At 33.9% G+C, this 27,546-nt stretch overlaps 1 protein-coding gene across 10 annotated transcripts in view; it reads left to right on the plus strand.

Moving 5' to 3' along the window:
* Positions 1 to 27,546, plus strand: part of R3hdm1 (R3H domain containing 1) — a 174,155-nt gene that overhangs the window by 110,933 nt on the left and 35,676 nt on the right. For 6 of the 10 annotated variants that reach the window (XM_063259003.1, XM_063259008.1, XM_063259000.1 and 3 more), the window contains 5 exons: positions 3,308 to 3,562; positions 7,301 to 7,452; positions 11,253 to 11,354; positions 12,957 to 13,262; positions 15,764 to 15,887. In XM_063259003.1, the coding sequence (XP_063115073.1) occupies positions 3,308 to 3,562; positions 7,301 to 7,452; positions 11,253 to 11,354; positions 12,957 to 13,262; positions 15,764 to 15,887 (939 nt within the window). The remainder of the gene's footprint in view (positions 1 to 3,307; positions 3,563 to 7,300; positions 7,453 to 11,252; positions 11,355 to 12,956; positions 13,263 to 15,763; positions 15,888 to 27,546) is intronic. The other 4 variants (XM_063259004.1, XM_063259010.1, XM_063259002.1 and 1 more) reach the window with 3 other exon arrangements.

A 27,546-nucleotide genomic window follows, 5' to 3' on the forward strand; every position in this document is an offset into this window, starting at 1 on the left:
TAACATTTTATGCTTCTAGCTTTCCAAGTATAGGAGCAATTTGGGTTTTGTACTGTGTTGTTTTTTTCTGAGATATTCTAAATTTAATGGCCAATAGAAGAGAAATGGAGAGGTCAATCAGTTAAGAATTAAAGGCCAAAACCAACAAAAGACTATTTTGTATTCTATTTTAACTATTTTCTTTATATACATGTACTTATACATACACATATACATAGGTTTTTTCTTTGAGCTTCTCACACTAATGAAACAATACAGTGTTTACAAATGTGTGTCTTACTTACTTCAGTAATGAATATGGCCTCAATTTGTATCCATTTACCTATTAAAAGTCTCCATTTTCTGTAGCGGAGAGATTAAAGGATACTTAATGTTATCAGCTCACATTTTACAAATAGGGAATGACTCTGACAGGTTGATAATTTTTTATAAGATGAGACATCATCTCATGTTTTCTTCTTGTTGTCCAATTTCTAGTCTGCAATTTTTTAGATTGTCAGTCGTGGTAGCTGAAAAAGTGTTCTTGGTAGATTTGTATAGTGAACAAAGCTTGTGTTTTCTGTCATTTGACTTGAAAAGGATGTTTTATTTATAATATTTATCTTCTGATGTCAAAATCTCATTTCCAAATAAGTTTACATTGCAAAAATATAAAAGTACATCTTGAGTGCGAAGAAAAATTTTTAAAATGAAAATGATCAGTAAATGAATCTATAGGACACTAATCTTAGTAAAAATATATGAAAGACTCTACTGGTTTTGTTTGATATCAGTTTCTTAATCCAAATCTAAACTCAAAAAAAATGTTTAACATTAAGTACCTTTAACTTTTTGGATAAGTTTCAGCTTGCTTTTGCTAAGCATGTTTGAGTTACAGAAAACATAATTAACATGAGTTCATCATTTTTGTAAACTTTGAGATATAAAAATAGATTTTGATATATAACTTTTCTGAGGTGACACTGCCTCTATTTCTATAACTGTTTAAACTGGACTATCTAGGCAGTCCTATGAAAGTATCCCTAAACGTAGTTAATGAAAACCAAATAGCTGCCTCACAGTTCAGTACATGGAATTCAAGGACGAAGAAAATATTCAAGTTTGGGCTGGGGATTTAGCTCAGCGGCATAAGCACCTGCCTTGCAAGCAGGCGGTCGTGAGTTCGATCCCCGGTACCGATAAAAAGGAAAAAAGACAAAAAAAAAAAGAAAAAGAAAATATTCAAGTTTGAATTGAATGTGTAGATTATCTATCATATCTTTTTCCACACTTGTCAGTGACTTAATCTAAATTCTTAGTACTTACAAGCCAGGTGTGGTGGCTCACACGTGTAATCCCAGCACTCCTGCAGGCTGAGGCAGGAGGAGACCAGCTTAGGTTACAAAGCGAACTCAAGGCCAGCCTGAGCTGCATTGAGAGACCCTGTCTCAAAAAGACAATTAATTAATTAATTAATTAATTATTAGTATTTATAAAGGACAATTTGTAATTCACCTTTCAAGTGACATTAAATAATTTCATCCACTTACAGAAAGGAAGATGTGGAAGAGGTAAAACCTGGGTACTACTAGTTCATATGTCTTTAAGTTAATAAAGAGTGATATCCATTATTGAGTCAGTTATTTTGACAAAAGGTAAAAATAATCTTTAAGATAGATCAGTAGTTCTCTTCTAGAAGATGACAGGATATATTCATCATACTCTTTATGATAGATGGTTTTTACTGTGAGGCAGAGAGGTTAAAATTATACCATATGATAATTTGCATTTTGATCTAAAAAAGACAATCTGGAGCTGGGTATGGTAGCACACACCTGTAATCCCAGCAGTCAGGAGGCTGAGGCAGGAGGATAACCACAAGCTTGAGGCCAGCCTAGGCTATTTAGTGACTTTAAGGCTAGCATGAGACTGTTTCTAAAAAAAGAAGAATCTGTGTAGAAGCCTATGCAATATATAATTTGTCATTCGGAGAAATGAGTTCTACAGTATCTCCAAAAGTGTTTTCTCCACAATTGAAAAATCCTTCAAAAAGAGAACTGCTGGGAAACCATGGTTTGCAGTTGTGGAAAAGAAAAGCTCCTTCTGTTTTTGGAAGAAATAACGTAAATGATTAAGTTTACTTGGTGCAGTTAAAAGTTAAACTTTTCAATTTTAACATTCCTGTTAATTTTGAAATAAACATATATATGATCTGGTAAAAAAAATCTTAGGGTTAAGTGATAGAATTCTTAAGTGTTCTTGTGAAGAGTCATTTTGACACAATTTAAAATAGAAGCTGTCTTTCAGAAGACAGTCTGTGTAGTGTATCATCGTTGTTTATTTCATTCTTTAGAAATTCTGTCACATTGCCGGACATAGTGGCACACACCTATAATCCCAGCAACCCAGTAGCTGAGGCAGGAGAATTATCCATGAGTTCCAGGCCAGTCTGGAATACATAACAAATTCAAGACCAGCCTGAATTACACAGCAAGACTTTGTCTCAAAAAATCAAAACCTATTTACTCTAGAGTGAGCTCTCTTCTTCAAATCCCAATCAACTATATGCATTATCCAAGTATTTTTCATTCTTCTGTTGTCTCATTTGTCTATCTTTAACTGTTATGCTGAATGTCAGTGGCATTTTCAGTCGCTTTGTAATAAAAAATGAAGCAAAGATAGTAACAGTTCAGATAATTAGCTCATTACATTTAGTGAGAAATTTTAAACTGATGGTAACATAAATACTTCGAATATTTTTCATGTTACCTCTGTCACTTGATTAAAAAAACAATTGGAAGTTGAGTTTACATTATGGGAAGATGCTATGACTGTGAGCTGGGAAATGACAATTTTTTTTCTCATAGAATGTATCATTTCTGTTATTTCCTACTCTATTCTTAGTCTTTCTGAGTTCTTATGGATGATGGGTTTCTGATGTAAGAGGTTTTGGGCATTTGTCATGCTAAATTATTTTTCCTGGGGGAAAAATTGTAATCCATGTAATCCTAGGCCTTAATCTAAAAGGTAACATTGTACTTTTGGGAATGAGGGAATTGTGGTTGTTGTGACTGTCCTAGCTATTTTTATTACAAATATGCTTCACTTGCATCCTTTGGCTTTGACTTTTTTGACAATTATGTGATCAGTTTGTTGTATTAAACTTGTTCATGTTGAGGAGGGTAAGCAAAATTGGACAGTAAATCAGAAAGAACAATTGCTTTTATGTGGTAACTGCATGTTATGCAATGTGAATTTTGTTACATTTTAAAGCCTGTATATTTACATAAAATTTTAAAAATCTGTATTTTCATTATTTCTTCCCTAGGTTCTGAGTCTTCTGGTAGTGTAGGGTCATCTACTGGCTCTCTTTCTCACATCCAGCAGCCTCTTCCAGGTACAGCTCTCAGCCAGTCTTCTCATGGCGCACCCGTCGTCTATCCAGCTGTCAGCAGTCATAGCTCTCTTTCCTTCGATGGTGGCCTAAATGGGCAAGTCGCATCTCCTAGCACTAGCTTCTTTTTGCTTCCTTTGGAAGCAGCAGGCATACCACCTGGCAGTATTCTGATCAACCCACAAACAGGTTGGTATCCAGGGGAAAAAAGTATTTATTTCAGTTGAGGTATCAAGAATGATCTAAACATTAAAAGATAATTTTTTAATGTGCTGTTTGTACATCTGTCATTCACTTTTAATTTTTCACAAGTAACATTTTAAGAACTTTAATAAAATCACTTATACTAAAATATATTAAAAGTCATGTTTATATCAGAATGCATTTTTTCCTTAATATTTTAAATTAAATAATGGCTGAAAAGTAAGAAACCATTCATTTCTTACAAAAAATACAGCTGCCTTTGAGAGAACTTTATATGATAAAGCAATTTCATTTTGTTAAAAACAATGTCTACTTTATAAAGGAGAAACAAACAACTCTTAATCATTATATGGGAGTGGGAAAATCTATACATAATTAATTGCCCTTCAGAATGTGATGATTTTTTTTTTTCCTGAGGTAAAGTTAAAAAGACATCATTTGTTTTTTTAAAAAATGAGTAGAGTTGGGCATGTTGGTGCACACCTGTAATCCCAACACTCTGGAGGCTGAGAAAACAGGATCACCATGAGTTTGAGGTCAGCCTGAGCTACATAATGAGCTCAAGGTCAGCCTAAATTAAAAAGTATGATTCTGTCTCATAAAGACAAAACAAAGGATAATCATTATGAATTAATATTGCTAGCATATGTACTTGCTTTGCCATTAACTAATAACAATTTACATCTGTTCAGCGTTATGTGCTTTATGTATAGTCTTTAACCCACCCTTTTAGGTAGGTCAAATCTCCATTTATAGTTAAAGAAACTGAACCTCAGAAAGGTGAAGAAATGACACTTGTAATACATTTCACTATGTACATTGGAAAAATATTACAGAGAAGACAAAAGTATCATAGGAAGTCTTGTTTTTGTTCAAAATAACAGCCCAATTATTTGTCAAGGTAATGAAAACAGTCTTAGGTCTGATCTCTTTAAAACACAGGGACATAGGTAATGTAGTCACATCATTAGGGCAGTAGGTAGGCCAGAAAGTAGAGCTGAAAGGGTCAGATCTCTTAAGTGCCTATATGGTCCTTTTATTTGTAGTTGAGAAAACCACAGATTCAAAATTATTACTTTCATAATTCATTCATATTTCTTTTTAAGATAAAGTATTCAAACCTTTTAAGAATTGAATTCCTTTAAATAATTGATTTTTCAGAAATATATTCAACTTTTGCATAATGATTATCTTCCTACACCTTAACTATATTGTTCTACTAAACTCTATTTCTTCTGGACCAAATATAAGATTATTTAATTTAATATCTCCTGTCATTTTTCATTCAAAACATCTAAGTTAATACAGTTTTAGTTGCAAAAAGTTAAATTCCTTTTGAAGTAATAGAATGGAAAACTGATCAATCTGAAATTGAATTGCATTTTAAATGATTCCAAAAGTTACTCATTTTTGCAGACTGCCACAACATATCCAGCCTTTTTATAGCCCTTATTTAAATTACTTGACCCTTCTTCCCCTCCCCCCTGGGTCTCACTATATAAACTCACCTTAAGCTTGCTTCAAAACTCATGGCAGGGGGTGTGGGGATTTAGCTCAGCGGCATAAGCGCCTGCCTTGCAAGCAGGCAGTCGTGAGTTCGATCCCTGGTACCGATAAAAACGAAAAAGACCAAAAAAAACATGGCAGGGCCAGGGATTTAGCTTAGCGGCATAAGCACCTGCCTGGTAAGCATGAGGTCATGAGTTCGATCCCCGGTACCCAAAAAAAAAAAACTTAGGCAATACTCCTGCTTCAGTCTTCCAAGTGCTAAAATTACAGGCGTGTACCACCATGCCCCACAGAACATGCTTTCATCCAAATCTGATCTGCTAATTTTTTCCAAGTTGTTTAATAATCAAAATACTTAGAATGACTTACTTTTAATCATTTGTAACCATTAATTGTCAGGATGCTGACAGTAGATTATTATGATTTTCTACCCCAAATATTACTTTACTAGATACCTTAAATTGTGTTGTAAAAAATAAATAAAATGGAGAGCAGTTTACCTATGGAAGAATGAATGCTTATAAAGCAATTTAAGAAAATGTTGCTTTGTAGGGGCTAGGGATTTAGCTCAGCGCCATAAGCGCCTGCCTTGCGAGCAGGCAGTCGTGAGTTCGTTCCCTGGTATCGATAAAAAGAAAAAGACAAAAAAATATAAATAAAAGGCTTTGTCAGATTTCTCCATTTCCTCTGTATTTTTCATACTCTAAATGAGTGTTAGACTCAGTGAACAATTTGCTTCACAGACTCTTCTTTTATAATGTGTGCTAAAGGACCAGGGTTATGGGTCAGTTGCATAAGTGCCTGCCTGGCAAGTGTCTGCCTAGAAAGCATATTTCCTGAGTTCAAGTCCCAGTACAAAAAAAGTTATATATATAACATATATATGTATATACACATACATATATATGTAACATATATGTTATATATATAACATATAATGTATATATACATATATATATGTATGTTATATATAATGTATACTAAAAATACTAATCTTTTAGTGTTTAATCTTTCATTTTAAAAATATCAAAGAATGTATCTAAAATTTAAGTGTAAAATTAGGATTTTTTTATCTATTGATTGGCAATTTATGAAGTATTGGACTTATTTTATAATACTCCTTCACTATTGTAATCAGTGTGCAGAAAGAAAGCTTAAAAAACCAATATGTAAGTTCTCTGTAGTATTTTCACTAATAAATAACATTTACTATAATTAATAAGAAATTACTTTAAAACAGTTTGCAGTTGGGGCTGGGAGTTTAGCTCAGCGGCATAAGCACCTGCCTTGCAAGCAGACGGTTGTGAGTTCAATCCCCGGTACCGATAAAATTGAAAAAGACAAAAAAAAAAAAAAAAAACCAGTTTGCAGTGAAAAATTATTTACGTCTATTAACAGAAATTTAAAATAGACTATTGATCTCACAATGTTTAAGCTGTCGTTTTCATCCTATATTAATTTTTAATGAAATATATGCATTATGACTTATAAATTATACATTTCCTACCCCCTAATAAAAACTATGGAATAATTTTCCAGTATTCTGAAAAGTCAGAAATTTTTCTCTTTAAATTGAAATGTATTGGGGGCTGGGGATTTAGCTCAGCGGCATAAGTACCTGGCTTGCAAGCAGGCGGTCGTGAGTTTGATCCCCAGTACTGATAAAAATGAAAAAGACAAAAAAATAAAAAATTGAAATGTATTCTAGCCATACAGGACTACAGTCTGGTACCTGAATCCTTTGGGCAAAATGTATTTCATAATTCAGATTTTTTAGAAAAGATCATGAAAACCCAGGCATGGTGACAGGTGTGCTGTAATCCCAGCACTTAGGAGGCTGCCACAGGAGGATTGCTGTCAGCCTGCATTACATAAGTGAGTTAAAGGCCAGCCTATACTACGTAGTGAGACCTTGCCTCAAAAAACAAAAAAGAAGTGTAGTATGGAATACATCCAGAATGGTCTAGGATAGCACCTTATCATGAAACACAGCAGTAAAACATTTAAATGTTTACATTAACTGAGAAAAATAATGGCTGTTGGTAGCTTCATATCAGATGAGGCTATTTCCCAAGCTAAGAAACTCTTAAGAACATTGGGGTCTTTGCAGTTGTGGGTCAGGTATATATAGGTATATTTGGTAACTTGTTGATAGAAAGAATTATTTTCACTCATTTTGTAATTTGTTATTATCTTCCTTTTTTAATTTTTCAGGTCAACCCTTCATAAACCCAGATGGGAGTCCAGTCATATATAATCCTCCTATGACACAACAGCCAGTTAGAACCCAAGTGCCTGGACCTCCACAGCCACCTCTTCAACTCCCACCACCTCAGCAACCAGCAGCTAATCACATTTTCTCACAGGTGACCATATCCATAGTTATATAATGTTAAGTTCATCTGCCTTTGTATATTGGAATTAAATTTACTAATTATAGTTGAGATAGCTCAAGTACATATTTCTTAGAATTTTAATATTCTACCTTCAATCAGTGTCCCATTCACAGTTCATAAGAAGAAGGGATTATTTCTGTGAGGCTTTCAGCTAGTATGGAAAATATACTGGAAAAAGGAATGGCTTTATTTCATGATCTCAACTGATTTTTAATCCCCATTTTACAAGAAATGTACAGAAAGAAGAATAAGCATAAAACAATACAAACTGTTCTTTATGCAGTAAGCAAAGTGAATTATTTTAAGATTCAAGAGATTGAGCAGTTAGAAGAAATTGAGGTAACTTGCTCGAGTTCTGCAAGGTATTCTCCATAGATTCCACCTGCCCTATGAGAGACACAAATTCTGAGTTTGAATTCCCAGAAGAAATACTCTTAATAATATCTGGACTTGTAAAATGTTTAGAGTTTACATATACATTTCACATTGTCTTTTTTTCCTAATCTGTGTTATCCATCTTTCAAGCACTTGATTATATTAATATAAACTTTTTAGTTTTCATTCTAACATTTAAAGACTGTATAACATCTCAATCATAGATTATGCATATAATTGGAAATCTTTTCCCTGCAAAACCATCTAAATATTCAACTAGTGAGGACATGCAGAGTAATTTCTTAGGATAGAAACATGCTGATGAGCTGAATTAATTTCATTATTCATTAGTTTTATAAGAAAATGCCATTTGTAGCTGGGCGTGCTGTCTCACGCCTGTAATCCCAACACTCGGGTGGCTGTGGGAGGATCATTGGGAGTTCAAGACCAGCCAGCCTGGGCTACAAAGTGAGCTCAAGGCCAGCCTGAACTGCCTAGCGAGACCCCGTCTCAAGACAAAAAAAAAAAAAAGAAATGTCATTTTAATTGTAGGGATAAAGGATATATACTATATGAGCAATTTATGTTATCAAACAGTGTGAATGTCATCAAAATAATTGATTTCCGACAGTCAAGTATCCTAATTAAAATTCCTCAGCAGGGCAGTTTTGTTTTGTTTTGTTTTGTTTTGTTTTGTTTTGTTTTTAGTAAGAGTAAATGTTTTGAGGCCCTATTAAGACCATACAAGTAAATTTATACATGTAGAGGAAGTTGTCTAAAACTTTACCAGAGCATGCCATATCTCCTTCCCAGTCTCAGTTGGTTACATATAACAAGCTGCAAAAACTTCTTCATTGATCTTTTCTGCTTTAATTTCATTCAACTTGATCTGAGAGTCTCCTCTTTATAAAGGCTATAATTTAAAGTTTTGAAGCATATATCAAGCTCCATAACTGATTTTTTGGCAGTGTTTAAGTATTTTAGGTAATTTCATCATCAGGTAAAGAAACAAACAATGAGCATTTAACTGCCTTTTACAATACTCTAAGATAACTTTTTCATGTAGTTTCAAAAAACCAAACAAAATAATGATGTGAAATCCAAAGCCTTCAGATGGGCTACATGTTTTGAACATTCAACATAAAATCTATCACTTTAGATGAACATTGTTTTACAGCCAGTTGCAATTCAAATAGATAAAGGAAATACTAATGCTTTTTCTTCTCTAAATGGTATCAGAATTTCATTTTGATCTGCCTTCATTTAGCCCACAATTTTCTCTATAATATTTGATATTTAGGAGACATTAATTCATACCCTTACTGTTCATAGTACCCTTTGTTTTTTCCCACCAGCAGGCCAAAGTTTTGTTTCATCTGAGACTTAAAGAAGAGGTCAAGTTTTTTGCGAGAAAATTGTCTCAGTGGTTCTCTGACTCAGTAACTCATTCAGTAGCTTGTACTTGGAAGTTCTAACACCTCTGTAGCTCATTAGTGTAACCTGCATTGTCATTCTCTAGGAAATGTGCTCATTTTTAGTTGTGAGATTTGTGAGGAACCAGAGGCTCTACAGACTGTTCAGCTGTTTCTTTTTTTTAATCATATATTTGTGTGCACACACTTTTACTTTAGTTTTTTGTGCTTTTTGTTTGTTTTGTTTTATTTTATATTCTGGATTCTGTACTGATCTGAGCTTTTTAGGGTTTTTGGTTTTGTCTTGTTTTCTGTTTTGAGCCTTTCACTTTTAAGAAACCGTTGTATTGATTTTGTGATGAAGGTGCAGCTAATCATTATAAACCTTGTTTTAACAAACTCCTCTTACTAACTTTGCATGATGATGCTCACCTGTAATCTAGGGCGTAAAGGCTGAGGCAGGGTATCACTGTGAGTTTAAAGCCAGCTGAACTACATAGCCATACCCTGTCTCCCTTATTCCATTAGTTTATCTTACATTTTGAAATTCTCCTTTAGTGGTATTATCCAGAGCAAAATTCATAAATATACATTTCAATTAATAATAAAGAGCTTTTCCTCAGCTAAGACCACCTAGGTTTTTCTCTGCTTATTTATCTGACTTTCTTCAGGTCACTTACATTAATTTAGTCAGAATGCCACTTACAGAGACTATAAAAATGTGTAAATCAGTAATTTATATTAGTTCTTTTGTAATCATATATAGTGGTACCCATTTCACTAATCCAAATAATTTGGTCTGCAAACTTTGCATTAAGTGACAAACACTACTACCCTTCTTTTCCACACAAACACAGACATGGCCATCTTTCCCAAAATCAACAAATAAATTAAGTTCATGAACTGAGGTATCACTGTATATAAATATAAGATTGGGAGATTAAATAAAATGGCAGTGTTTAAACTTACAAATAGCCAGCTGTATTGTTAAGATTTAGAAGTGAACTTTTTTATTATTACTTTATATTGTTGTTGGTTACCCTCCTAAAACACAAAAGTATTTCATTTGTGGCTAGTAACTAGTTTCTCAAGTCTTAATATGTATTTTAATAAAAGTGTGCTTGAAAAAATAAATTTTTAAAAAATAAAACTGTCGGGGCTGGGGATTTAGCTCAGCGGCATAAGCGCCTGCCTTGCAACTAGGTGGTCGTGAGTTGGATCCCCGGTACCAATAAAAAGGGAAAAAAAAAACTGTGTTTGGGTACAAGGAAATCGTTTGCCTTTGTTACGTAAAAGAAATGTATTTGTATACATGTGTTGTTCCTAAGGTGGTTATGCTTAGTGATACAGTACAGTTTTCTTAAACGTTTAGGTACGTCCTAAAACAGTATTTAATCATGCCTTATCATGGAGTAATTTGTATAAATGTTATGTGAGTTTTTACTGCCCAATAAGAGGAAGTTTTTCATTAAAGTTTTTCATTAAAGTTTCATGTTATAGACCAGGGACATAGCTCAGCAGCACAGTGCCTTCCTGGCAAGTGCAAAGCTATGAGTCCAATTCCTGGTACAAAAAATAATTTTTTTTAAAATTTTAAAAAATAAAGTTTCACATTACATAATTACATTAGGCAGCCCCTTCATTAAAAACTAAAAAGCAAGAATAAGAAATTTTGATTTTGCTGACTTAGCCCAGGAGCCTTGGTTTGATAATAGGATCTAAAATAGCAAAATTACCTGTTTCCGTTAATCTGTGACTAATTTAGGTATAGCGATGTTCTCAAGAATTTTGTAGTTTATGTTCTCAAATTGCTTTGTAGTTTTTTCGTCTGTTCTTGTTTTTATTGTTTGCGCTATTGTATCTTAAATGACTTTATGAATGTTGTTAAAACTATTGTCCAAAAAGTATAAATTTCCATTTTATGCAATTCTTCTAACATTTTATTCTGACATTAACATTCTTTGCCAACCTGTTATTCTTTAGCCTGTTCGTCCTCTGCAGTCCTCTTCTCAGCCAGTTCAGTGCTCTACAGCCCCTTACCCATCCCCGCTCCTGCCAGTCTCACCCACCCAGCAATACTCCGTGGTACTATATCTCTATTCACCTCCTGCGTTTTTTTTGTGGGTGGTTGTCTGATGAATGCTCAAGAATGTAATCAAAGTAATAATGTCTTTTGTGATATTTCTTAAGGATACTGGAAAAGGCATTTTCTAATTCATATTAGTAATTAATTTTATTTATGTTGGCTTATGTAGTGTTTATTTAAATCCTGATCTTTCCTCCTTCTTCACTACAAGCTAATTTTCACGTTGACTGTTGCAGTCTTTTAGATGTTGTAGCTACTTTGCTCATTAAGGTCAGTGCAGGATCTATGTAATATTGGGATGGCAGCTTTCATCTAGTGCAGACTTCTATTGCCTCCCAAGTCCTGTGGGTCCAGTGGACTCAGCATTTGTTATTAGCTTAAGTTGTGGTTTACAGTTCCAAAGCATACCTCTCAGGAAGATCTAGGCTTACAACCCCATGTGTTAACTGTGTGACTCTGAAACAACAACAACATAAAGTATCTTCTGTATAATGGCTCGCATGAGCTAGATGCTACATAAACATTAATTTTATTTTCCTTAAAATGAATTTCCTACAGCCCTTATACTTTGCCCAATGCTACTGCTACTTTTCAGCATATGTACTTTGCCCATTGATACTGCTATTTTTCAGGCTATTATGACCATCGTATTTTGAAATTTCATTCCAAGTCAGATTACAGACTATCAATGAAAATTATTCTGAACCCTTTTTGAGAACATCTCATTTTATAGAGCATGTTTTTGTTTTGAGCTGAGTCAAGGATTCTTCACAGTATTGAGAAGGCTAAAAATAGAACAGTATAGCCAAATAGCCTCAGAAATGTTTCAGAAATTTTCATTGGAATAAGAAAAATGACTTTTTCTCAAAATGACCCAGACGAGAGTGGTATATAGCTATATATCTCTTTTAAGAATATTTCAACATATTACTTATTGTTTACAACTAGTAGATAAATATTTTTCCCTTTGGAAATTATTCACTGAACTAAGCCAGTAGTACTAGAATATATTAGAATAACCATCTGGGAGGAATTACAGTCCTGCCTCCTAGGTAGGAGAAAGGTAAAAAGTAATTCTTTATCACTACATAGTCTTTGAAGTTCTTTCAGAAAATATTAATTGTATAATACAAAAATGTCCAATTTGACTTCTGTACCCCATTGTGCATTTAACCTTCATTTAAATAAATGTCTTTTTAAAAATTTTTTTATTTTAATACATGTTTGTAGTACATAATTACATTTGTTGTGGGGAATTAGTATGTGTAGATAACACATCTGAATTCTTTTTTATCATCTCCTCTAGCCCCCCTTTTTTTTTTCATTTTTAAATCTGAACTGTTATTCTCTACTCTTTTCTGCATGCTATCATTTCTATTAGCTATATTTTATAAGTAATTTTTAACATTCTAAATATTCCTGCTTTCTTGCTTAGAGTTCTCACTTTTTTGAAACTATCTTTATAGTATATGATATCTGTTATAGATGCATATGCATATGAAAGTTAGTATCATGACTCAATTTTTAAAAATATGATACTTTTCACTGATAAGTTTGGCCCATGTATGAAAGGCTTACTGATTGCCAATCCCCTTTTTTAGCAGGATAACCTTGGTACTCAGTTCAGCCACATGAGTCTTGCCCGCCAGCCATCTGATGCTTCTGACCCACATGCCACCATGTTCCAGTCTACTGTTGTTCTTCAGTCTCCACAGCAGTCCAGTTATATCCTGACAGCAGCACCCCCGCCACATCCTCCTCCTCCTCCACCACCACCTCTGCCACCTCCACCTCCTCCCCTCACACCTGCGCAGCCAGTCCCTACTGCTGGCTATTCTGCCCCGGGTCATCCTGTCAGCCAGCCTGTGCTCCAGCAGCAGGGATACATTCAGCAGCCCTCACCACAGGTGTGTTGCATTTACATCTTTTCTCATGGGATCCTCATTGAGAATCAATTTCTTGTTCAAAGATCTTATTTTAATTCTCATAGAGAGAATTTGTGCTTGATAAATAAAATATATGGTTATCTTTGCCTCTGGACATTTTCAAGTACATTTTGCACAGCCACACTACAAGTAAATATTTCATTTGAATGGTTAACTATTGAGTTTTCTTCTGACATTTTGTAATATTGTCTTTGCCCTTTCTTGCTAATGTCCTTTGATGTAGTTTTTCATTTACCTATTTTTTTGTTGCTTACACTTTTGATATCATATCTGAGAATTCATTATCAAAAGAAAATCATGGAGACTTATCCCTGTTTTCTCCTTAGAGTTTCTTTGTTTTGATGCTCACCTCATTCTTCAGGGGTGTGTGTGTGTGTTTACTGTAGCTTTATAGTTCAGTTTTTAAAATAGGAAGTGTATCTTCTCAGTTTTGTTGCTTTTCAAGATTATTTTGGTTTTTCAGGTCTCTGATACTTTCATTTAGGTTTGAGAATAATCTTGTTTCTCAAAAATCAGTCTTTTAGAAATTGATATCATATTTTATGTGTTGCGACCATGTTGCCATCTTTACAATAAATTTTCCAGTCTTAACAAGGAAAGTTTTGGGGTTGGGGATTTAGCTCAGCGGCATAAGCGCCTGCCTTGCAAGCAGGCAGCCGTGAGTTCGATCCCTGGTACCGATAAAAAGGAAAAAGACAAAAAAAAAAAAAAAAAAAAAAAAACAAGGAATGTTTTAACATTTACTTAGGTTGGCATTAACCTCTTTCATATTTTGTTTTTTGATTAGTCTGTTTTCCTTTAGCTCTGCCAGTTTTTATAGTTTTTGGATATATTAAACAATTTACATTTTTATATCTTCTTGATACATTTGCTTGTGTCATGAAATGTTTTTCTCTGTATAGAATATCTACACTTTATGTAGTGTTAAATGGAGGACATAAGCATACTTCTGGGCAGCACTGAATGACGCATCTTTATTTATACTTTTATTTCCAACTTTGTATTTCCAGCTCTTTTATATCATTATATAATTGAATTTTGGTTTTTATGTAATCTAATTGGAGTGTACTAGCCACTTTATATTTATCATGTTTATTGACAGATTAAGCATGACAGATTACTTTTTTTTTTCATTTTTCTTTATGCTTTCTTTTCTGTCATTTGTATATGAACCTTTCAGTACTTCATCTTAATTCTTACATTGTCTTTTCATCTAGATCCTTTTAAAATTTTGTGTTTTGTATTTTTCTAGGAACTGTAATACATACTACCTGAAGTTAATATTGAAATCAGAAGTCAAGTGTAGCATTCTTTTTGTTTTGTTTTGTTTTGTTTTGTTTGCGGGGGGTGTTTTTGTGGGGTTTTTTGTTTTTGTTTTTGTGTTTTGAGGGTTTTTTTGGTACCAGGGATCAAACTCAACCGAGCTGTATCCCCAGCCCATTCTTATAATTCCATTTACACTTTCTGTCATTTTGCTATTAATTTCACATGTATTGCATGAATATACAATATAAACAGAAAATACAGTGTTGCAATATCTTGCCTTAAGTGATTATTTTTGAAGAGGATAAAAGGAAGAGTACACTAACAAATAAAATATAAAGTCATGATTTACCAATTACTTGCTGATACCTCCAAGAAAAATGAAAAGCTCCCATAAATATGCCTATTCTAATGTTTCTCAGACAAGAAAACTACCAGGAATATGGAAGGTCCTTAGCTTCTGACCAATCTAAGAATGTTGTACCCGATTGGTTTACAGATGAGATAAGCACTCTAAGGTCTCCACAGATTTCTGGGAGATAGCTCAGCAGCATAAGGGTCTGCCTGGCAAGTACAAGGTCCTGAGTTCAATTCCTTGTACCACAAAAAAATAAAATGTAGAAATAGCACTCACCAGCCACATTATTATTCAGTACCTCTTTAAAGCATAACATATTTTTGAGTTTTTAAATTTTTTTAAATGAAATTTAATAATAGTTTTCATGTAGGAAACCAGCTACTAGGAGTATCTAACCAAAGAGTGAACAGAGATTAAAGACAAGACACAGATAATTTAAAGAGAATGGGACAGGGATTTCTTGCCTCTAGTGGACGAAGAACCCTAAAGATTTGATTCACCTGAGTTTTATTGACTTAGGAGTAAGCAATCAGGGTAACAGAAGATCCATCTGCCTCCTATTACCTGTAGTATATGCCCAGGTAAACTACCAGTTCTCAGCTATGTTGACTCTTCCCTTGGCAATGTGCCAGTGTGCCTACATGCTTCTGAAGGAGCTCTTTTTCTCTTTTGTGCTCACAGAGAAGGTCAGTCAGGCCTTGGTCCTCCTTTTCTGGTCTCCTACATTCTCAGATAGTTAGTACTAGAAAGAATTACTACTCTTTACACTGTGGAGTTCCTTAAAGAAAGAAATTTCTTTTAATAAAACTGATTTTTTTTCCTTCAATGCTTATAATTACAGATGCCAACCTGTTACTGTACTCCGGGCCACTATCACTCCAGTCAACCTCAGTACCGCCCTATCCCTTCTGTTCATTATAATTCACATCTAAACCAACCACTGCCACAGCCTGCACAGCAAACAGGTGAGTCACATTTCTAAAGTCATGAGTTCTTAGCTCTAATTACTGCTTTTTGGTCTTACTTTGTTCTTAACATAAACATACTACCATACTTAAGAATCTCAAATACATGCATGTATAGGAGTATACAAACCAGTGAGATTAAAAGAGTTAACAAATCTTAGAATTCTCAAGAAAACACCACCCTGTCAGGTCTGTATGCTAAAGGGTTGGAAGTCACAATGGGAAAATTCTGCCAGGCCAAGAATTTGGTAAGCAGGTGCACAGTCTTCACTGCCATGGTAGTGAAAGCCCTGTATGCAGCCTGATGGTTCATGCATGCAATACCAGAGAGAGAGACACAGAGAGAAAAAGAGAACAATGACTCAGCATTCTTTTTCTTTTGCCTCGTTGCAAATTTTTTTCAAACACTGAGTCAAAACAAGTGATCTCCCTGATATTAAAAAAAATTACTAATTTTAATGATCTCATTTCTCTATGCTTTCCATCTGTGTGTGTACTTGTAGCCCAATCATTTTATGAGATACTCATGCAGGCTTTCACAACTCTATAGTTGAAGAAAAATTTACTGTTGGTTGCTTTAGTGCATTTTTGCTGCTTGTCATTTTGGAGACACTTACATATGCGGGTATGACTCATAGAGACATCTTACCTTCATTTCCACTTTCAAGGCAGTTTGCTGCTTTTGATAGTGGGTGTAACTCTTAAAGGTTACCTCCACTTCAAGTAACCTCTGCATTGACCCATCTGATGAGAAGTGCTCTGCTTCTCTGTGCTGGTGGGAGATGGTGGTGTATCCCATGATCATGCATGATTTATCATCTTCCTCTGCTGGGTAAAAGTCCCAATCTGGATAAACCTGTAGGAAAACGTTGCATTTCTTAATCTGTTGCCTCTGAAAATTTCTTGTGCTTAGTATACCAAGTCTCCCTTTTGTGTGTTATGAACTCTGTATTATATGTGTGACAAATGTTCATCCTAGGGATGTTGAACACAAACATAGGCCATTATAACCTTGTTAGAATTCATCTGTAGTCTCAGTTTGACTCCTTTGAGATTTACCTGAAGTTTAATAAATGCAGCCATGTCAAATAATATAGTGTGTACTCTGATTATAAGGGACATCAAAAGTTGTCCTTTATGCCAGCCTGGTTTTTGAGACAGGGCCTCAAAATGTAATTCAGGCTGACCTTGAACACTGTGTAGCCAAGGCTGCCCTTGAACTTGCCATGATGCTCCTGCCTCAGTCTCCTGAGTGCTGGGATTACAGGTGTGAGCCACCCCGCCTAACTAAAAGTTCTTCTTTTATACGTGGGGACTTTAGTTGTGATACAGCTCAGTAGCTGCATGTATATTTGTTTTATTCTAACAGAAATAATTTTCTGAGTTATATTGGGCTGCAAGTATTAACTCATATTTTTATGTGATTTTTTTCCCTTTCAAAACTGTAACACAGGGTATAGTTGATACCTACATGATCATTAATAAAATAAATTTGTCTTCATACCACTCATTTAAATATCTTCTGTGTGACTCATTTAATTTCATTATTATACCCTATAATGACTAGAAAAACCCTTTGTTCTATTTTTATGTGAGCTTTTTAGTTTTTTTTTTTTTTTTTTCTTTCCGTTGACAAATCTTTCTTTCTTTCCATAATCTGAGTGCCTGCAAATACAAACTTTTAATCATTGTTAAGGACTGTTTGTAGACCTAAAAAAGTTCTTTAAAAAATCCCGTTGAATAGAAAACAATTGAAAAATGCCAGCTGGGCGTGGTGGCACACAGCCAGAGACTGAGGCAGGAAGATCGCTGCAAATTTAAGACCAGCCTAGGCTACAAAGTAAACTCAAGGCCAGCCTGAACTGCACAGTGAGACCCTGACTCAAAAAGACTGCCAAAACAAGCCATATTGCATATGAATAATACAGACACAAAGAGAATCATGTCTTTGAATAGTTTTCATTATGTGTGACTCTTGAATCAATTACAAGATAGGCATGGGGATGCATACCTAGAATCCCTGCATTGAGTAGTCTGAGGTGGGAGGATTGCCTCGAGTTTAAGGCCAGCCTGGGCTATATAGTGAGAATTATGTAGCAAAACCTTGTCACTCCCCACCAAAAAAAAAAACACTAATAAAAAGAGTCACTTATAACTAGTTTGACTTTTCAGTTATTTTATGCAGTATTCTCTTAATTTACAGCCTAAGTAAATTGTGTATCATTCAGTTTGAAGAACACAAGAGAAGTATATCCTCAAAGCATTCTCACCTGAAAGGGAAAATTTCTCTTTAAATCAAAAGTCAGTGGTGTCAATACTACCCATTTTGCTGGTGATTATATTGAATCTTTTTAAGAACTAATAGGAACTGGAACATTTATTTAAGTTATAATCCAAAGACTTTTTAGTTGACTAATGGTTATGTTTTAATATTGTGTCCTCAAAGAAAAGCAGCATGGGCCGGGGATTTAGTTCAATGGCATTAAGCGCCTGCCTGGCAAGTGCAAGGTCGTGAGTTCAATCCCCAGTACAAAAAAAAAAAAAAAAAAAAACACAGCATGCTAGGGGAAATAAGTTAGATTTCTATTTCCAATTTTGGGATGGGTAACAGACTTACACAGTTTTTGTCCCAGTAATTTACTTCTTTATATGTAAACATAGTGCTTTGTGTTTCCTTTTTAAATTTTTTTCTTTGTATTGCTCTATATTCCACCACTTTAATCTGATTAAAATAAGAAGTCAATTACATTCCTTACGTTTGTTTCTTGACAAACACTTGTGTACCCTGCAAAGCACTTTTTTTAATTACTTGAAAGAGTGAAGTTTATTACTTGACCAAATAATGAAAACATTGGCAGATTTGGAACAAATTTTCTTCACAGTGGCACAAATAATATTTTTCCTCCAATCAGATTTTATGGGTACATTTTAGATACACATAATGATCACATTCATCATAGAGAATTTGTGCCTGTACATAACTAGCTTCTTTGTTTCCCATGCCCCTACCTTCCCTTCAACCCCATCTCCCTCCCCATTTACAAAGCTTTGTTTCCATGTTTTCCTTTTCTATTTTTTTTTTACTTTTCCCTTCCCCCTCCCCCTCTTAGCTCCCTTTCCCATTTGAACATTTTCTCCATATTTCACAATACCTATTATACATTTACATTAAATAATATTTAAATGTTCATATACAAGTTAAAAAAATTTTTCCCTAAGTTAACAAACCCACTGAGTTCAGCTATTCTTGGACCAGAGGGGTGTGAACGATATAAAGAAATCAAGATTTTCTGTTATTTGCCCTTTTGAGACTAGAGAAGAGGTTGGAAGCATGTGTCAAGAATAAAATGCTTTGAATCCTGTATTGATGTGTATACCAGTAGACCACAGTTGTATTGGTCTGCTTGACAATAAACCTCTTCCTGTTATGAAACTGAAATACGTAATGTTAACATTACTACTGGGAAATGAATGTATTACTTTTCTGTTACAAATTCAAATCTAATGACCGGAGCCATTTAAAATATGATAGAGTCAAAACCTATTGACAGAAACAGAAGACATTCTGACTGCATAAACACTATTCAGACAGGACATTATTGTATAATGTGAAAGAACAGCAAAGTATAGGTCAAAATCTTGTTGTTGCTTAGGGAATATTGTGTTTTATTTTTTGCTTTGATTTTTGTTTTTGCTTTTACCTAGTGTTAGTCATAATCACTTAGGGCCTCTCACTTTAGTTTACTCACTTATTGTATTGTCTCCGGCACCTCTGTGTACTGTAAAATTCCATGAGTCTGTGTCTCCTGTACATCATTCCTGTTTTTAAAAGGTGCATATTTGAGAATTGATTTACAATAGCTTAGCAACTCACAGTCAGTAACTGGAGTCATGTGAGCAACTATTTAAAATGATCTGTTACTTTCCAGTTGCAATACTATTGATTTATTATCTTTATCATAAAATTTACAACTTCAGTACTATAAAGTGTACTACATACAATGAGTTTTGTATACTATAAAGAAAATTTTCCTGTAGATAGTAATCAAAGCGAAGATTTCAGGTTTATGAAACCCTGACTCTTTTTTAGGTAGCTGCTTTCATTCTGTGACACTTGAAAACGTTGCAGCTTTACCACACATGTATAGTATTTTGCAATAATTGGCCTCATTCCTGAGCTGTTGGATTCGGGGCCGTAGCACTGTCTGAGAGGTTTACATTTCTCACAGTGAACCGGTCTCTTTTTCAGCTGCTTCCTGGCTTCTTTTTACTCAGGTTTCCACTGCTTTTTTGCCTTTTTTGCTTTTTTATTTTTTTAATGCTGTGTTAAGATATTAATATTTGTTTATATTTTTTCAGTAATTGTAATTGCTTTCTAATTATGCATTATACTTAGAAATAAAGATACAGATTTAAATGACAATCTTGACTTAATATAATTTACCTAGTACAGAAATACATGAAGGGAATTGCTCAAATTTCTTGTCTAATGCAGATTTATATGTCACATTCTTTTTCATTTAGATGTATCTAAAAACTTTAGTATTTTAAGCATGCCAAACTCATTAGCAAAGGTCATTTATATTTCCTATTCCTACACAACTTTTTAGGGACATTATTATTCATCAAAGCATGCCATCAAAAGGACCTAACACACTTAAACGTATTTGAACCTGCTTGAGCTTCTACCAAGAGATATAAATCTATTTAACTGTTCTTATTGCATGTCTGTGAAAAACAAATTCTTTGAAACTATAGATAATTTTAGATTTGGAGCCATTTGATAGATTTGAAGAATGTCAGACATTTATGTCTTCAGTCTTGGCTTTCCAAGTAATTCAGAACCATGTAAAATTTGTTACCAACAGACTGTTGAAGGGTACTGGTGAATAATACTGTAGAAAGAACATTTTAGGATGGTCTCTTAAAAAAGCAGAACACTTTCAACATTGCAAGGCACAAATTTAAAAAGCAAGTAGGCTATAAAAGACAAGAATTAAATGGCACTATTGGTGAACAGAGAAGGGAGCATGTTGACAGGAGATTCAACCATGTCAAATAGAGACTGTAGGAATAAAGTCAGTAATATCCTTATTGGCTACTTTTGACCAATGTAAAGAATTTTGTATTCCTGTTATTAGATAGTAGTAGCACTGGTTATCCTTATTTTTTCATTGATTCTGTGAGTATTTCTTAGTATTGTGTGACCAGGAGAAATTCAGACATTGTATAATATCTACAAATCCACCTGTTTGCCTTTTCCCTTCTCCATTAATCTGCCGCCACTGAAATCTGGAGCCAAATATATCTGGTAAGTACCCACAGATTTGCTTGAGTTGTATCAACTCTTCAGTTCGTTTAAATAACTGAGAGCTGTCACTGTTCAGTTTATTAGAGTTGCTCCTTGTTTGGTATGTATATTTATTTCAGAGTATAGGAATAGCAGAGCAGAGGAAAAAGAATAATGAAGTGTGGTAGCCACTGTGCCACCCTCCAGATACTCCTGAGGCGCCAGCCTTAGCTGAACTTTCCTGCCCACTAAGAGTGCCATAATAAAAAAGACTAACCAGAATTATGAGCTTGAGATTTTAATGGTTTTGAAACAGTTGTAAGTTGCTTTGTAGATGCCTAATCATAAATAAATTCACATTTAGCCAACTTGCTTTTTTTTGTTTTGTTTTAATGATCAGCTGCCTTCACTGTGTTTATTCTATACAAGTTCTGTTTTGAAAAAAAACATAACAGTACTATTAAGGAAAATAACTTTAGATTTATGGCTATTCTGACAAAGCAGTCCTTCGGTTCTTTTCACGATCTTCCCGATTATGTCTAATTTGTGTTATTAAGAATACTTTGCTGTAATATAAATGCTAATTCAGGTCACCTACATAAAATAAAATCAGCCAGTGTCTGTGTAATACTTTTCTGCTGAGGTACTGTACTTCTTTGTTACTGTGTTCTCTGCTGATGTGAAAGAGAGTTAAAAATAGAATATTCTTTGGAACTCTCCAGGAAAGTACCTGAACCATCAGTTTATGTTGTCCTAGTTCTCTTCAGCTTACAGAATTAATTGTGCTTTCCTGTGAAAGTGCTGGAAGAAATGTGATAATATTGCAACTGTGCCATCCTTTAACAAAGGAAAATGGTAGTGTTAAAAGCCACCTATGTTGAGATCTGAATGATAACTGTGTTTGGTTTCACTGACTGTTGGCGTTGCTTGCTTCATAAGGAAGGTGCTTTCCCACAAGATTAACATACATTTTTGTAAAAGGTAGCTTATTTTCCTCTAATATCGTGGTTAAATCCAGATATATCATAAAGAGGCTTTTTCAAACTCTACTGTATTAAAACATTTTTAATAAATAAAAGGAGTTCACATTGTAATCAAGTTTATGAAATACTGAGTTTCAGAATAGTAGAAATACTCTTATTGTACCATTTTGTTCACACCTAGTAGTACTTTTCCTTGTTTAGGAATCTACTTCTCCTTCTCAACCTTCTCCCGTTTTTCTAGATCATTGAATTTTTTTCTTTTATTTGGCAGTCTTCAAAACATAGTTTTGAAATTATCTATGTGCCCACTTTCCTTTTATTTAAATACTTAGATAAGGGAGCTGAACCATAGTACCATATTTCTAATAAGTACCAGTTGGTAACAGTAGCCTGAGACTTAAATAATTACTTTAAAATGTAAATTTTATTAAGCAAATGTACCTAAAGAGAGGGAGGCATGTGGTTAATTAAATGATCCTTTGTGTTGATATTAGATTATTTTCTTAATGATTTTGTCTTACATCATTAACAGTAGATTGGAAGAGTTGAATTAATAATTGTGGGAGATTTGGGTTGTTAGTGCTTTCTAACTATTTCTGGTTTCGCTTACGATTATAGTAACTTTAACCAATGTAGATTTTACAGACGTCTAGTATTAGAGAAAGATCAATAATCTTTTAATAACCTTTAATATCATCTTAGTACAATCCAAAATTACATATTTTTTTAGCTTATTATGGGACTGTTGTTTTTCTAAATTATTGCAATGAGTGATAAATATCTTACCATGACTTCTAACAGATTCGATACCTGTCACAATGCCAGTAAGATTTCTGTATTGTGGTAGACATCTTTTAAAGCATTGTCAGTCAAATAATGCTTTTCGTTGGGACAGTCTTAGGAAAATTTCTTGGAGGCTAGGCATATAGCTCGGCAACACAGTGCCTGCCTGGCAAGCACAAGATTGTGAGTTCAATCCCCGGTACCAAAATAAATAAAAGAAAGAAAGAAAGTTTCTTGGGCCTTGATTGCACCTTCCCAGTCTGATTCAAATCTCATGTGATTTCCTGCCTCTAAGGTTTAAAAAACAAAAATAAAACAAAAAAATGAAAGGAAAGTTATTTAGTAGATGAGAAAAATGCCTTTGCATCTCAGAACTTAAAGACTCCACCTATGAAGCAGAATAACTAAGCTTGCCTTCAAGGTATCCAGGTTAAAACTGGCATGGCCCAAGTAAGTAAAGTCTGACTTCTTGGCAGAGCAACCTGACTTTGTGGAGAAGACAGCCAGCATATGTGAAAATTCTGCCAGAACAGTCTTCTTTAGGCACATCTGGGATTTGGCCATTGTATGTATATTTTGAACAAAAGCAGCCTCCGAGTTGTGTGTAATGTACATGTACCAACTTCACACAAGGGAATAAACATATACTACAAATGTACCATTTTGCCAAAAAAAAAAGGAAAAGGGCCAAGGTATGGGAGAAGAGGAGGAAAGAGGTCGAAAAAAGAATTTAAGACACGTTAAGTGTGTGTACTAGTTTCTCACAAGGAATATAAGCATTATATACTACATACATACTAATAAACTTTAAAAAAAAAATTTAAAGGCAAAACTGTAACCCAAAGAAGAACATTAGGACTTGACAGTGAAATACTCAGACCAAAAGACCTGTGGGTTAAGGAGCCTGAGAAATACCACCATGTGAGCCTTCTCCTCAGTTGTTTTATACATGTGAAGTATAGTAAGGCCAAGGGTATTGGGCAAAACAAGAGGAGCGTCCCTTCTAGGAAAAGGATGTTGTATCACAGCTGATTATATTAATCCTTTCCCCTGATTTTGTTTGTTTTGTTTTTCATCCCTAAAGTTCAAGTAGCTATCATCTATGTACTCAGAATAGTGCTTGAAACCTAGTAAATGTCATATGAGAGTTATTACCTTATGTACCAGTGAAACAATGAAAGCAGTACAACATTCTAATGGAAAAGGCATAAAAATTTGGGGCTGAACTCCATACCAGACACAGGAAACTAACAACTAACTTTCCTAAAATATTTTTAGTCTTTTGTCTTTTTAGCTTTTTGACACATGCCTTCACTCTTACAGGACAGTTGAGATCAATAGAGTTCTGTTCTTATACTTTGGTTGTTAAATTGCAGATCAAAATGTTTTAAGAAAATTTATTTATACATTTCCTTTCCATAACTTTGCAGAAACTCTCTTGATCAGATATGGAAGCATTATATGAGTAAAAAAAGGTTTTGAACAGTAGGTCCTATGATCTCATTTTTATGAGTAACATGAGTATATTTGTTTCTTTCTGCATATATTTCACTCTGCCTATAAAATGAAGTAGCTTTATATACAGTGTGTAAATGGTGATTGTCTGTATGTTATTGTTTTAGTAGTGATTTTATTCTGATTGCTTTTTTATATATTCTGAATTTTCTACCCTGAATATCTGATCAAAAATTTATGATCAAAAAAGGTTTTGGGAGGGCTGGGGATTTAGCTCAGTGGCATAAGCACCTGCCTTGCAAGCAGGCAGTCGTGAGTTCGATCCCCAGTACCGATAAAAAAGAAAAAGACAAAAAAAAGGTTTTTTGAAAAAGTTTTTATGGTCCATATTTTTGCAGGAAAATAATACTTTTAAATTTTACATCTTCGCAAAAAAAAAAAAATTTTACATCTTAACATAAATTAAAAGTTTTATGTTCTCCCTTATCAAATAAATATAGTACTTTAAGGTTAATTCCACAAAATCTGTGATTTAGCTGCTGCATAGTTCTCTAGGAGAGCCTTAATAAATGGTTCGTGATTCTAGACTGATGCAATTAGTATTGATGATATCATTGTTTTAAAGAAAAGATGAAATGCATAAACTAATGTTACCTTACAACTTCTAAGTCAGAATCATTTACTAAATGTGGACATTATAAAGCTGGTCATTCTTAGCCTGTAACCCCTAGTGAGCTTCTGATTTTGCATAGAAGCATATATTATTTTGGTTCCATTCTCTTACTATATTTTCTCCTACTGTTTTTCTAAGTATAAGTGTATCTTTCCACTTTGCAGAGTGATAGCTAAGGTGGGTTTGGATTTTAAAAGGGTAGTGAAAAGTGTTAAAATTTCTTCTCACACCTCTGAAGTGTGTCATTTTTCATTTTTTCAAAGCATGGACAAACTATGAAGAAAGAATTGACAAGAAGAAAGTTTGTTACCAGTAGAGTTTTTGTTACTTGTTTGAAGTTACATTAATGCATATTAGTTACAAAGAGCAATGGGTCTTTAATATAGTTGTATAGTCCTATAACATACGTTGATCTCCTTCACTCCCTTTTTCTCCTTCCTTCTGCCCTTTCATTCCCTTCCTCTTACCTAATAATCTTCTTACTTTCCTGTGATCTTATTTTTTTATTTTTTTTTTAGATTCAACATATGAAAGAAAATATGCAATATTTGACTTTCTGAGTCTGGCTTTACATGATGATCTCCAGTTCCATCTATTTTCTTGCAAGTTACATGATTTCATATTTTTGGCTGAATGATACTACCTTGTATATGTATTTTCTTTTATGCATTCATCTGTTGACAGGCACCTAGGATATTTCCATAGTTTTACTGTTGTGAATTGTGCTACAATAAACATGGGTATGCAGGTACCACTATCATATGGTGACTTTAATTCTTTTGGGAATATACCAAGGAGTTATATAGCTAGTAGTTCTATTTTTGAGTTTGTTGAGGAATCTCAAACTAATTTACATTTCAATTAATAGTATGAAGGGATTCCCTTTTGCCTGCATTCTCGCCAGCATTTCTTATTATTCATATTCTTGGTGATAGCCATTCTGACTATAGTGATATGAAATCTCTATGTAGATAGTTTTTGTTTTGTTTTTCAGTTTTGGGGTTTCAGTTCTGCGCCTTTACACAATCACAGTTTAGATTTGCATTTGTGATAGCTAACATTTTGTGAAATCCAGAGTTAAGAATCTTAATTTCAAAAGATAGGGACAGTGTCTTCTTTAGATAATCAAACTGATAAACCTGTCCTTTTTTACTACCACCTGTAACTAATGACCAGGTTCAGGGTTCAGATATTTTAGATTTCATCTTGTATTTTCAAAATGTGCCATGGTGAGTTTATGGATATGTAAGAGGGTATAGGACAATTAGTGACTGTATATTTAATTGACATTAGATTGCATTATAGAATCTAAAATACATTGGAAATATGCTGATATAAATTCTATGATGTAGTATCCAAGTGACCCTACACTGAACCACTATAGCTGTAGCTGTTTATTGAAAACCTTTTGCCACATTTTATTTTCATAAGAGAAAATTTTAGACAATACTTCTAGGATGAGTCTCCGAAAATTGGTAAAATTAGACAACTGCTATAAAAAATCAGAGTCACATTTGCATGTAAATTCTTTTTTTTTTTTTTTTCAGCCTGTAACCTTTCTGAGACAGCCTGTAACCTTCACCTTTTTTTTATAAACTGTTTAAGAGTAACAGGCTGGGAAATGTATCTCTATGACAGAGTACATTCTTAGCATGGACAAGGCCCTGGGTTCTATACTCAACGTGTATACACACACATTACTAAACAAAACATTTAATGTTTCTTAGGGGAATGTGATTAAGTGAAAGTATTTTACAGTAATTTTGCTATGTAGCTACATTTTATTTCGCTTTGTTTATTTGTTAGGGTATAATTCAGCAAGTTGTATTGTTATTTTCCCAGTCTATCCAGAGCTGGACCCAGATTCTGACACTGCAGCATATGCTTGGGTGAGGTTGGGTTCCCCTAAAGTCTCATGGTCACATACCATTTCCATTCCTTTTTTTATTTTCCTCTGCTTAGGAACATGTGCATGCTTTGATAATGTTTGGGATTTGGTGTGTGAATGTGAAATACTTGTCATTTGAGGGGCTGAAAATGAGATTGAATATTAATTGTTAGGCTAAAAACTGAGAAAGAAGTTTCTTTTCCTTTCTTCTTTTACCCACCTCCAACTTTAAGTAATACAGGAAATACACAAGGAAGAAAGGTGTAGCAGGTAATATATTATCAACTTCTTTCTTACGGATAAGGAACTAGAATATATGTTTTTTTCATACAAAGTTAGATTGATAAATAATTTAAAACATAGCTGCGTAGCAGTGTTGCCATAGAATAGCATCATTTTACAAAAATCTTTCACTATTAAAGAACTCAATATACTGGATTTTTATTTTGTTGTCGTTAATGTTAATATGTTCATATCTAAGTTAAGTTCAAAAAAACTGTTTTCTATAAGAAATACGTGAATATTTTGAGGATGGAAATGAAAACTTATAAAATGGCACAATATATTTATGAATATATATTATGTTT

Source organism: Cavia porcellus, unplaced genomic scaffold (genome assembly GCF_034190915.1).
Source record: "Cavia porcellus strain 051 isolate PalLab524CR breed Dunkin Hartley unplaced genomic scaffold, mCavPor4.1 scaffold_12, whole genome shotgun sequence".
Lineage (NCBI taxonomy): Eukaryota > Metazoa > Chordata > Mammalia > Rodentia > Caviidae > Cavia > Cavia porcellus.